This window comes from Molossus molossus, unplaced genomic scaffold (genome assembly GCF_014108415.1).
Source record: "Molossus molossus isolate mMolMol1 unplaced genomic scaffold, mMolMol1.p scaffold_m16_p_6, whole genome shotgun sequence".
Taxonomy (NCBI): Eukaryota; Metazoa; Chordata; class Mammalia; order Chiroptera; family Molossidae; genus Molossus; species Molossus molossus.
The window spans coordinates 20,157,062-20,169,411 of NW_023425399.1; the positions used below are offsets into that span (position 1 = coordinate 20,157,062).

At 38.7% G+C, this 12,350-nt stretch overlaps 1 protein-coding gene across 6 annotated transcripts in view; it reads left to right on the forward strand.

The window, feature by feature from the left end:
- The window catches only part of LOC118618860 (ubiquinol-cytochrome-c reductase complex assembly factor 1), a 118,898-nt gene that overhangs the window by 22,130 nt on the left and 84,418 nt on the right, over positions 1 to 12,350 (forward strand). For 2 of the 6 annotated variants that reach the window (XM_036245398.1, XM_036245401.1), the window contains exons 3-5: positions 45 to 155; positions 9,338 to 9,433; positions 10,621 to 10,728. In XM_036245398.1, coding sequence (XP_036101291.1) covers positions 45 to 155; positions 9,338 to 9,433; positions 10,621 to 10,728 — 315 coding nt within the window. Of the gene's footprint in view, positions 1 to 24; positions 156 to 9,337; positions 9,434 to 10,620; positions 10,729 to 12,350 lie in introns of all 6 variants that reach the window. The other 4 variants (XM_036245404.1, XM_036245402.1, XM_036245400.1 and 1 more) reach the window with 3 other exon arrangements.

A 12,350-nucleotide genomic window follows, 5' to 3' on the forward strand; every position in this document is an offset into this window, starting at 1 on the left:
CTGTCTTTATGTCCTTCAACACAGCCTGGACGTTTTTCAGACAGGTCATGATGGTATACTGCCACCAGTACTTCTTCAACAAGAAGTTCTCCTTAAGGTCCATGCCTTTGATGAGGTGCTGCAGGATGTTTTCGCGTGTAGAGGACCTTGAACGTGTGAGTAACGCCTTGATCCATGGGCTGGATCAGCGAAGTGGTATTGGGAGGAAGGAACTTGATCTGTACACTGTCATAGGATAGGTCTTGCGCATGACCTCCAGCATTGTCCATAAGGAGAAGGACATTAAACTCGAGTCCCTTCTCTGCGAGATACAGCTTGATTTGGGGGATGAAGCACTTGTGGAACCAGTTCGATGACAGCTGCTTTGTGATCCAGCCCTTGTTGTTGTGCATCCAATGCACTGGCAGCAAGTTCTTGTTTTTATTCTTTAGGGCTGTAGGGTTCTTGGCCTTGTAGATAAGGGCAGGCTTGAGCAAAAATCCCTCAGCATTTCCACACATAATGATAGTCACGCAATCCTTATGTGCCTTGAAGCCACAGACCTTGGTCTCATCCTTAAAAATGAATGTCCGGGAAGGCATTCTTTTTCAGAACAGTCCTGTTTCATCCATATTGAACACCTGTTCTGGATGATACTCACCCTCCTCAAGTATCTTCTGGAACATGTTCACGTAGTCCTCTGCTGCAGGCTGGTCAGCAGAGGCAGCTTCTCCTTGGAGAATGACACTCTTTAGATGATACTTCTTCTGGAACTTCTCGAATCAACCCTTGCTCACTGTGAAATCCATGAATGTTGCAGAAGAGGGTCCTGATTGAGGTTCATCTGCCATAAAGCGCTGATAGAGCTGCCTTGCCTTCTTTTGGATGACCAGCAAATCCAACGGAATGTTTTCCTTGCGACTGTTGCTGATCCAAAGGGCTAGGACAGACTCCGTTTTCACTATGAACTTATTACAACTTGTCACGATGCACTTTGCTTCCTTGTTGAAAGAGACAGTAGCCGTTGCATGGATGTTTTCTTCATCTTTATGGAAGGAGCGAACGGTAGACTCATTGAAGTTGTAATGGCGGGCAACCTCCACGATTTTTTTGCCATCTTTGATCATATCTAAGAGTTTCTCGTGGATGGTAAGCATCTTCCTCGAGCGCTTAGTTTCATCATTAGAAGGCTTAGAAGAAGCGGCATGTTTAGGAGCCATGGTGGGGCTTAGATTAAAGTTCTCAGAAATCGTAAACACTTATAAGAGCAAAGATGCTTCTCATGCGTAGCGATGTAGAAGCATGTATGAGAGAAATGAACTTGCTTGAGGCTGAGCCAATCAGTGGCCAGGATAGGATGAGGATAGGATAGCCCGTCGATGAACAGCACGCTCTGATTGGCTTGGTTTCACCACACCTTATTTTTTGGATAAAAGTTATTGCCCACACACAAGGAGTGGTCGAGCGGTTGCACCTGGTATTGAAGGATTTGCGGGGGTGCTCAAATACATAGGCCTACAGTCCATATGTACAGTAATTTTAATTTTAATTGTAATACAGGGGTGTATAATTGACTCAGACAACCGAACGCATGCTGTATCATTTTCACTATCTTGATCAACTTTTTAATGAATATATTTTTAAAAACTGCGATAGAGTGAAGCTGTGAAAGTTGAAGCACGAAGAGAGAGAGAGATCAATGTGAGAGAGACACATGATTGGGTGCCTCCCATACAACTTCAACCAGGGCCAGGGATTGAACCTACAACCAAGGTATGTGTCCTTGACTGGGAATCAAATCCACAACTCTTTGGTCTGCAGGCTTATGTTCTAACTGCTGAGTCAAACCGGCTAGGACAATGGTTCTTTTTTTTTTTTTTAAAAATAATGTTAATTAATTAAAAATTTGTGATTAAAAAACATATTAAATTTATAACCTTTACAATTTTAACTGTATAGTTCAATAGCGTAGCGTATATTCACATCATTGTACAACAGATCTCTAGAAATTTTTCATTTTGCAAAACTGAATCTATACCCATTCAATACTCGTCCCCCACCCTCTGCCTTTAGCAACCACTTTTCTACTTTCTGTTTCTATGATTTTGACTACTTTACATACTACATATGAGTGGAATTATACCATGTTTGCTCTTTTGTAACAGCATAATGTCCTCAAGGTTCATCCATATTATATCATGTAACAGGGTTTTCTTCTCTTTTTAAGGTTGTATAATATTCCATTATATGTATAAGCCATATTTTCTTTTTTTTTTATCTTCACCCGAGGACATTTTTGCATTTATCTTCAGATAGAGCAGGAGGGAGAAAGGGAGGAAGAGAGAGAGAGAAATATTGATGTGAGAGAGACACATTGAGTGGTCGCCATCTGCATGACCCCAACCGGGGCGGGGACAAACCGCAACCAAGGTACGTGCCCTTAGCAGGAACCGAACCTGGGACTCTCCAGTCCGTGGGCGGATGCTCTAACTGCTGAGCCAAACCAGCCAGGGCAGCCATATTTTCTTTATCTATTCATGTATTCATGGGCATTTGGGTTGCTTCCACATCTTGGCTATTGTGAGTAATGCTGCAATACACATAAGTGTGCAAATATTTCTTCAGGATCCTGTTTAAATTCTTTTGGGTATATCCCCAGAAATGGGATTGCTGCGTCATTTGACAATTCTATTATTGGTTCTTTATTTTATTTTATTTTATTTTTATTGTTGAAAGCATTACAGATGTCCCTCCTTTTTTCCCCCATTGACACCCTTCCCCCCTTCACTGCACTGTTGTCTGTGTCCATCGTTTATGTATACATGCATATAAGTTCTTTGGTTTATTTCTTCCTGTACCCCCGTTCCCCTTCCCTCTGAGGTTTGTCAGTCTGTTCCCTACTTCCATGTCTCTGGATCTGTTATTGTTGGTTCTTCACTGTAACAGTCATTACTGTGGGGGTGATTAATGGTGATTTTCTATTTTTATCATTACTACTACAATAATCATTACTACTACATTTATTGATTAGAGTTCTGTAAGAGCTGTCACTTTTTCACCATTTATTTATTCCATTATTTATTTATATCAGGAGTTCATTGGTACCTATTTTGTTCTATGAGTTATAATTCATTATTCTCATTTTTTAATTTATGTATTTTATTTTTTATTAATCCGAGGATATTTCTTCCTTTTTTTTTATCCTCACCCAAGGACATTTTTTTCCATTTTTTGTTCAGACAGAGTGGGAGGGAGAGAGAGGAAGAGAGAGAGAGAGAAACATCGATGTGAAAGGGACACATCAAGTGGCTGCCACCCGCACGACCAACCAGGGCTGGGGACAATCTGCAACCAAGGTACGTGCCCTTAGTATGAATCGAACCCGGGTCTCTCTGGACCATAGGCCGATGCTCTAACCGCTGAGCTGAACCGGCCAGGGCCCGAGGATATTTTATCCATTGATATTTAGAGAGAGTGGAAGGGAGGGAGGGCGAGAGAGAAGGCAAGTAATATAGATGTGAGAGAGACACATGAATTGGTTGCCTTCCACACGAGCCCCAAGTGGGGTCAGGGATCGAACCTGCAACTTAGGTATGTGACCTTGACCAGGATTCGATCCTGCAGCCCTTCCATGTCAGGCCAGTGTTCTAACCACTTAGCCATCCCATCCAGGGCTCTCATTATTTTATTGCTCTCCTTCTCATCTTTGGCTATTGGGAAACTCCCAGGTTCCTTTGTACATGCCTTTATCATTTTTGAACACTTCCTTATTTCCTGGCACTGCAAGATATTTGAGGTTCGTGCTATATTTTCTTTGCTCTAGCCTGATATTTAACAATTTCCCCGAGGAACCCTAGTACTTTTTCTTGAAGAATGATTGCTAAATGTGCATGAGTCGGTGTTATTAAATTCTATTTAGGTTTTTTTTTTTTAATTTATCTTTATTGTTGAAAGTATTACATATGTTCCCCCCTTCTACTTAGGTTTATGAAAGTTGCTTGATATAGGATCATCTAAATATATATTCGACCTTTTAATGAACTTCTTTAAGCCTTAGTGTCCTTATTTCTAAAGTGGGGGAAAGAAATAGTATCTATTTTGTAAGTTTGTTGTGAGATAAACATTAGTAAAACACTGAGCATATAGTGCTGGGCATATAAGAGATCTTCAATAAGTTGTAATAAGTATTTTTGTTGCTATTTATGTTCATGCTTTGGGTAAATTTTCTCCTAACTGTGTAAATTGAAACTTTTTAAAAAGTTTGTGCTAAAATTATATTAAGCAACTTGCAACCTTTCCTGGGTCTTAGTTTTCTCATCTGTGAAATGAAAAGGTTAGGCTTAGATTGCTGAGATTTCTTCCAACTCAAGTGTTGTTATTCTAAGTTACTTCTTAGTTCTTCAGTTGCTTTTTCTCCAAGCTAAACAGCCTCAATTCATTTTAACCTTTCCACTAAGACCTTTTATTCATCTCTTTGATCATTCCTGTGGTTCTGTTCTGGACCTTCTCCAGCTTGTCCTTCTATTTAAAAAAAAAAAAAAAGAAAAACAATCCACCTAGTTTTTATTGAATGTCGACTCCATGCCCAGAATGGTCTTGAGCACTGAGTCAGAAAATAGAAGTTTAAGATAGACTGTGCTATGGTGGAGCTTATAGTTTTGCTAAAAGGACCAGACACATCCATGATATTCAAGAAACATTTGAGTCCTTCCCTTCCCCTTCTTTCCCGCCTCCCTCCTTACTTTCCTTCTTTCCTTCCGGGTCTCTTAATTTTCAGAACCTTTTTGGAAGCAAAATATAAGGCCAAAATCATGTATTTCTTTTAACATGGGGCTGCCTGAAAAAGAGTTTATCATTGGAGTTATCTGGAACAGGTCTTTACATTTATATTATGCATTGTAGTTTACACATCTCTTTAGCATACATTATTTTATTTAGTTCTCAAAACAAATTTATGAGATAGGAAGAGGTAGCGCTTTAGCCCAAGTCTTCTGACTCAGTGGTTTTTCTCTTTCCATTACACCATGCTTCCTCACTTCTGCCTTCTCACTCCTCTCTCCTCTCACTTCTTAAGGCTTCTCTATGAAGTCTTTTCTGGTGATTCTAGGTCATTCTTTTCCATCTCCATATTTCTGTTGTTTACACTGCTTATTCCACATATTTAAGCATTTTTGTACATTTTATTGAAGTATAATAAAAATACAGAAAAAGGAATAAGTTGTAAATGTACAGCTCAAGGAATTATTACAAAGTGAACATAACCAGCATCCAGATAAAGAAATAGAACCCCAGAAGCCTCCTTTTTTTTTTTTTTTAATTTTATTTTTTGTTAATCCTCACTGGAGAATATTTTTTCAGAGAGAGTGGTAGGGAGGGGGGAGGAGGAGAGAGGAAAGAAGAGAGAAAGACACACACATTAATTGGTTGCCTCATGCAAGGGCCCTGACCGGGGTGGGGGATCAACCTGCAACCTAGGTATGTGCACCCTTGACTGGGAATCAAACCTGTGACCCTTCGGTGCTTGGGCCGATGCTCTAACCACTGAGCAACACTGGCCAGGGCCCCAGAAGGCTCCTTGATTCCCTTCTAGACACCACTTCTAAGCAAGGTTAACCATGGTTTTCACATTGAACACCATAGAGTAGTTTTGCCTTTTATATGTATGGTATATACTTTCTGTGTTTGTTTTTGTTCAACTTTGTTTTAGAAATTCATGTTTCATGTAGTGCTAGTTTATTTTCATTGTGATATAATATTGTATGGATATGCCACGATTAATTTATCCATTCTTCAATTGATGGATATTTGTATTGTTTCCAGTTTGGGCTTTTATTAATACTGCTTCTGTGAATACTCTTGTACATGTTTTTTGGTGAACATATATATACATTTCTGTTGGAGTATATATACTTAGAAATGAAATTACTGAGTCATACAGGATGTGCATACATTCACCTTCAGTAGACACTGCCAAATCATTTTCCAATGTGATCGTGCTATTTTATACTTCCACCAACAGTGTATGAGTTCTAGTTGCTCTCCTTGCTAACCCTTTTATTGTGTGGTGGTAGATGATCTTTAAAATGTGATATTTGGTTCTGTTTCTGTGTAGTGAGTCTTCTTTTCTTCTCCACAAGTTATGAGCTTCTTGAGGACAGGTATTCTGTTTTTATCCTAATACCTGGTATAAGGCTGACATATCCTGGGCATTTTATAGGGTTGGATGAAGCATGTAAGGACAGGAAGGCAATAATAAAACAACTATACAGGTGTTGCCATTTGTTCATACACCAAATATTTGAGTGTTTCCCATATGCCATGCACTGCACTTGATCTTGGTATTATACCTAGTTCCTGCGCTCCTGGATCTTTTAGGTAGTGGTGATAGAAAATAAACAAGTACATAAATAAACATATAATTATACATTGTAATGAGTACTGTGAATAGAATAAATAAGCTACTGCTATGATAGAGAATAATGAGATAAAAAAAACTATTTTAGATAAAATGGGCAGAGAAGGCCTCTTTGAAGTGACATTTGAGTATTTCAAGGGTATTTTTTCTCTTTTACAAAAATTATTGAGATCTTTTCAGTTTAAACAAAGGAAAAATGATGTCTTTAAAGGTCGAGGGAATCTTTTTGAGGGGCACAGGGGTACAAAAAAGTAAATGTATGTGCTTATAGATATGTGTAGATATGGGGAAAATAGATACCTAGGTAATTCAGTAGTTCAATATAGTGTTAAATGTTAACTAATGAGTAATAGTAGGACAGAAATACAGCAGGTGGTGAGACAGTCACAGAAAGAATCCATTGGTTACTCCCGGAGCTATGCTATGGGCAAAGAGAAAAATCATGTAATCTAATAGAACTCTCCCCAAAAGCAGAAACGGCTGTTGGTTGTGTTTTTTTGAACCTCAGTGCTTTGTATTTTAGATGGACTATTACATTGATGTATGTGATGTAATGGGAGGTGTTCTGTGCTTAGTCTGTGTTTTACAAAGCCTGTGTAATACCTATGAATAAAAGTTTAAGTGTCCTTGGGACTGACCAGAAGAATCCTAACTAATTTTTTAATATCCTTGTTCGGAAAGAAAAGTAAATAGTAACTCTTCACAATTAGAAATTCCATTTTTTCTTCATTAGGATTAACAAAAAAATGATCATTTCACATGTCTCATATCTTCTTAGAATAAATCAGAACTGGAGGGGTAACCCTCCTCCTGCCCCCTACCCACTCCTTTAAAAAAATTTTTTTTTTCTTTTATTGGTTTTAGAGAGAGAGGAGATAGAGAGGAGATTTGAGAGGGAGAGAGATACAAACATCGATGAGAGAGAACATCGATTGGCCGCCTCCTGCATGCCCCCACAATGGGGATCGGGCCCACAACCTGGGCATGTGCCCTGACAGGGAATTGAACCTGTGACCTTTTGGTGCATGGGTCAATGCTCAACCACTGAGCCACACTGGCTGGACCCTTTTTATTGTAAAGATAATATAACATTGAGAGCTTGGAAACTAGATTCTTAAACTCATACATAGTTCTACTAATCTAACAAAATAACTTTTTCATTTCAGTGTGTTCTTTTCTAGGCTTGCCCATATGCATTCACATTTTTACCTATAATTTTATGCATATTATGTGGCTAAAAAGAATAATCTCTAATTTAAATTATGGACTTTGAGTGATAATGATGTGACTGTGTGAGTTCATTGATTGTAACAAATGTACCACTCTGGTAGAGGATGTTGATAATGGGGTGTGTTGTATGTATGGCAGGGAGTGGATATGTATATGGCAGCTCTCTGTACTTCCTGCTCATTTTTGCTGTGAACCTAAAACTGTTTTAAAAAATAAAGTCTATTTAAAAAATCCCAGTGGTTGCCAGATTTTTCATTGAGTACCTTAATTTAATTAGCCACCTCCTTCCTTATTGGACTTTTCTCCCAGTTTTACCCATATTCACTCTGTAGTGAAGATCTCTTGCACATATTTTTTTTCATTAGGAATTTATTTTCAAAACTATGTTTATTGGTCTTTATTATAATAATACCAACCTAATAGGGTTATGGTGAGGATTGAATAAGGTAATACAGGTAAGGTACTTAGCATAGTACCTGGCACATAGTCATTATACATAATTTTGCTATTATGTTGCCAAAATACTTTCAAATGCAATGTGTGAATATAAAAGGAAGCCAATTCTGACCTGAACAATGATGATGGTGATGATGGAAGCTTCTATTATTTATTGAGTATCTATTTCATAAAAGGCACTTTACATCCCCCTTATCCATGGGGGATATATTCCAATACCCCAGTGGATGCCTGGAACCGTGGATAGTTTCAAACCCTATATATACTATGTTTTTTCCTATACATACATACCTATGATAATGTTTAATATATAAATTAGGCATGGTAAGAGATTAACAATAACTAATAAAATATAACAGTTATGACAATATACTATAATAAAGGTTATGTGAATGTGGTCTCACTCAAAGAATCTTACTGTACTATATATCATCTTTTTACTTAAAAGAAGGACTTTATGACATCTCTTTGGATATCCAAATTGCCAGCATAACTGCTATTGTGCTTTAGGGACATTATTAAGTAAAATAAGGATCACTTGAACACAAGCACTGTGATACTGTGACAGTCAATCTGATGACCAATATAGCTGCTAAGTGACTAATGTACAGATAGTGTATACAGTGTGGATATGAGGGACAAAGGGATGACTCACGTCCCAGGAGGGATGGGGTGGGAAGGCATGAGATCAACATACAATTTAAAACTTATGAATTATTTCTGGAATTTAATTTTCCATTTAATACATTTGGACTGCATTGACCTCAGGTAGCTTAAACCATAGATAAGGGGGACTATTTTATTATTTCCTTAAATCCTCGTTACAGCTAAGTTTCAGTAACTCCCTCATGGCTGCCTAGCTTGTAAATGGCAAAAGCAGGTTTTAAACTTAAAACTGACTGATGTGAAAGACTTGGTTTTTTTCCCCCCTGTATATTGCACTGCTGCCAATGTTTAAGTAGGTATTTATTGCAGTTCTAGTTCTTAGAGTTGACTCAGATTTATTTAGTTCCAGGTTTCCAGGGCTGAATCCTTTTATTTATCCAAGTATTCAACAAATATTTATTGAGCACCTACCATATACCCGACAACATTCTAGGTGCCAATCTTGAATCCTCTTGGTGACCAGATCACTAGGAACTGGACTAAGCAAGGTTGGAAAGATTCTGTAGTCTTTACTTTGAAACTCTGCTTACATTAACCCTGAAGTGAATGCTCAGTGTTGCTTACATCTGTTCTTTTTTTTTAAATCACTAGTGGCCCCAGATGAGCCAGTCCCTAGCAAGTGGTGGATCAGAACAGATTTCTGGAATAGACATACAGCAGAGTAGGAAGTATCACACCACAAATAAGGTGAGAATTATTAGTGCTTCCTATTTTTTTTTATTTTATTCCTCACCTGAGGATATTTTTCCATTTATCATTAGATAGAGTGGGAGGGAGGGAGAGAGAGAGGGACGGAAAGAAACATCAGTGTGATAGAGCCACATGGACTGGTTGCCTCCCGCACAACCCGACCAGGGCCGGGGACAAACTGCAACCAAGGTATGTGCCCTTGACCAGAATCTTGAACCTGTGACTCATTGGTCCGCGGGCCGACGCTCTAACCACTGAGAAAAATCATCCAGGGCAGTGTTTCCTATGTTTATAGAGTGCTTTCACACGGGTGTTCTTATTTGAATCTCAGCAAAATTGTTAGCTGGGTGAGACAAGGAATTTTATCCAATGCAGAAGATGAGGCTCAGGAAAATGAAGTGATTTGCCCAAGGTCACAGGATGGTAAATGACAGACCAACTGAGTATTTGAACCTAAGGCTTCTGATCCCATGTCTTTTGTTTCTTCCATGGTACTGTCTTGCCTGGACAAAGCTTTAGAGAAATAAGTCTTTATGAATTTTTTACATGTTAAAAATTAAGTAATATTTAACTTTTGGAGATTTCTAATCAGTTATATAGTCTGCCTTCGTTTGGAGAGGCTTAGCATTAGAACAGGTTTTCTTTGGAGTTTATTTGCAAACTTCAAAACTCATGGCTTCTATAGGCATTAATAAAATTTGTTATACTGAGAAAATGCAAGCGTTTAAAAACATTTATCCAGTGCTTATTTGACTGCTTTCAGGCAGTATTTTTCTTGTCCTTTCCTGTTATGTCAAAACAGTAGAACATTCCTCTTCTCAGAATTGGTCTTTGGGAAATGTGGGGTCAAGCTTTCCTTTTAGAAGTACTCTTTTTTTTTATAGAACTTTTATTCTGATACCCAGAGTTGATAATTTCCTAGACATGGGTTCATAGGCATATGGTCAGTGAAGTGGGTATGTCTTGTTTTGAAATTTGGAGACCATCTATTAGATAGAGTTCCAGATGTGTTTGCACTGATTGATAAGATGACCAGAAAAATGAGAATTAACAATTCGAGGTAAAAAAAAATAAATAAATCTAAGCAGTAAAAATGCTCTTAGACCTAATGAGAAACAAAAGCATTGAGAAAAAAAAATTTTTTTTTTGCCACTAATTTTGGTCCCCTTCTTTTGGTTAAATAGCTTTCTAGTACAAAGGATTTCCCACAGCCTGTTGAGGAGAAGGTTGGTGCTTTCACGAAGATAATAGAAGCCATGGGATTCACGGGACCTTTGAAATACAGTAAATGGGTAAAGTCTTTTAAGTTCTCATTTTTTCTTTTTGAGCTTTGCTTTCTGCTCCTTATAGAAGTTTTTTTTAAGCTTCTGCTTTGCTTTTGTGAAATTCATACATTATTTTGAGAGTTTCAGAATGTGTTGTTATCCCCCTGCCCACTTTCCAAGTCAGATCTCATCTATACAACATGAGGGGCTGAAATGTTCCCTCTATTCCCTTAACTTGATTCCTTAGAAGTATCTCAGTAACAGGCAAGCCAGTAAGACTAGGCTTTCCAGGTTCTTGCTATATGATACTGAGTTCTAAGGAATTAGATGGGCCAGGTGTTCTGATGGACAGTGTTCTTAAGGAAACATTACTCTCTCCATATTCGTAAGTGATTTTCACTAGGTCATTGTAGTGACTTTCTTGAAAATTTTACTAATAAGCATGTTTTAAATGAACTAATTACCCCCGTGATTTATTATATTCTTCTTATGGAGGGATATTTGCTAGCTGTATCATTCCTAGTCAACTATTGACCTAACATTTTATCTGTTATATAGTAGTTGCTGTAAGTTAATGAATGTCCTCTTTGCATCAGGGGGCATACTGCCCCTAGGGTTTTGTTGTGTGTGTGTGTGTGTGTGTGTGTGTGTGTTTTAATGTTTTTATTTGATTTTTAGAGAGAGGAAGGGAGAGGGAGAGAAAGAAACACCAGTGAGAGAGAAACATTGATTGGCTGCCTCCTGCATGCCCCCTACTGGTAATCAAGCCTGAAACTTGGGCAGTGCCCTGACCAGGAATTGAACCAGTACCCTCTTGGTGCATGGGTCAACCCTCAACCACTGAGCCACACTGGTCGGGCATGCCCCTAGGCTTTTAAAACAATGCCTTTAAGCCCTGGCCGGTTTGGCTCAGCAGTTAGAGCGTCGGCCTGTGGTCCCGAGAGACCCGGGTTCAGTTCCCGCTAAGGGCATGTACCTCGGTTGCAGTTTGTCCCCGGCCCTGGTTGGTCGTGCGGGTGGCAGCCACTCGATGTGTCCCTTTCACATCGATGTTTCTCTCTCTCTTCCTCTCTCCCCCTCCCACTCTACCTGAACAAAAAATAGAAAAATGTCCTCAGGTGAGGATAAAAAATAAATAAATAAATAAAACAATGCCTTTAAGCAATTAAAGTAATAAAACATAGGTCATGCAGTTTTTCTCATTCCAGTTATCTTCTAGTACTACCAGTCTCTCTATATCATTATGGCAGAAGTGCCTTTTAAAATTGCTAGAATGCTGGATAAGCCTAATCAGCCATAAGTTTTACATAATATATATATATATATTTATCCTCATCTGAGGACATTTTTCTATTTATCTTCAGATAGAGCAGGAAGGAGAGAGGGAGGAAGAGAAAGAGAGAGACACATCAAGTGGTTGCCACCCACACGACCCCAACCGGGGCCGTGGACAAACTGCAACCGAGGCACGTGCCCTTAGCGGGAACCGAACCCAGGACTCTCTGGTCCGTGGGCTGACGTTCTAACCACTGAGCCAAACTGACCAGTGCTATAAGTTATATATTAATCAAAGCAAGCCAATAGATGTTATCTATTTTCTAGATAACATCATAGCTTTGCCCAAATTCCCAAGTAATGCCAGTTACACC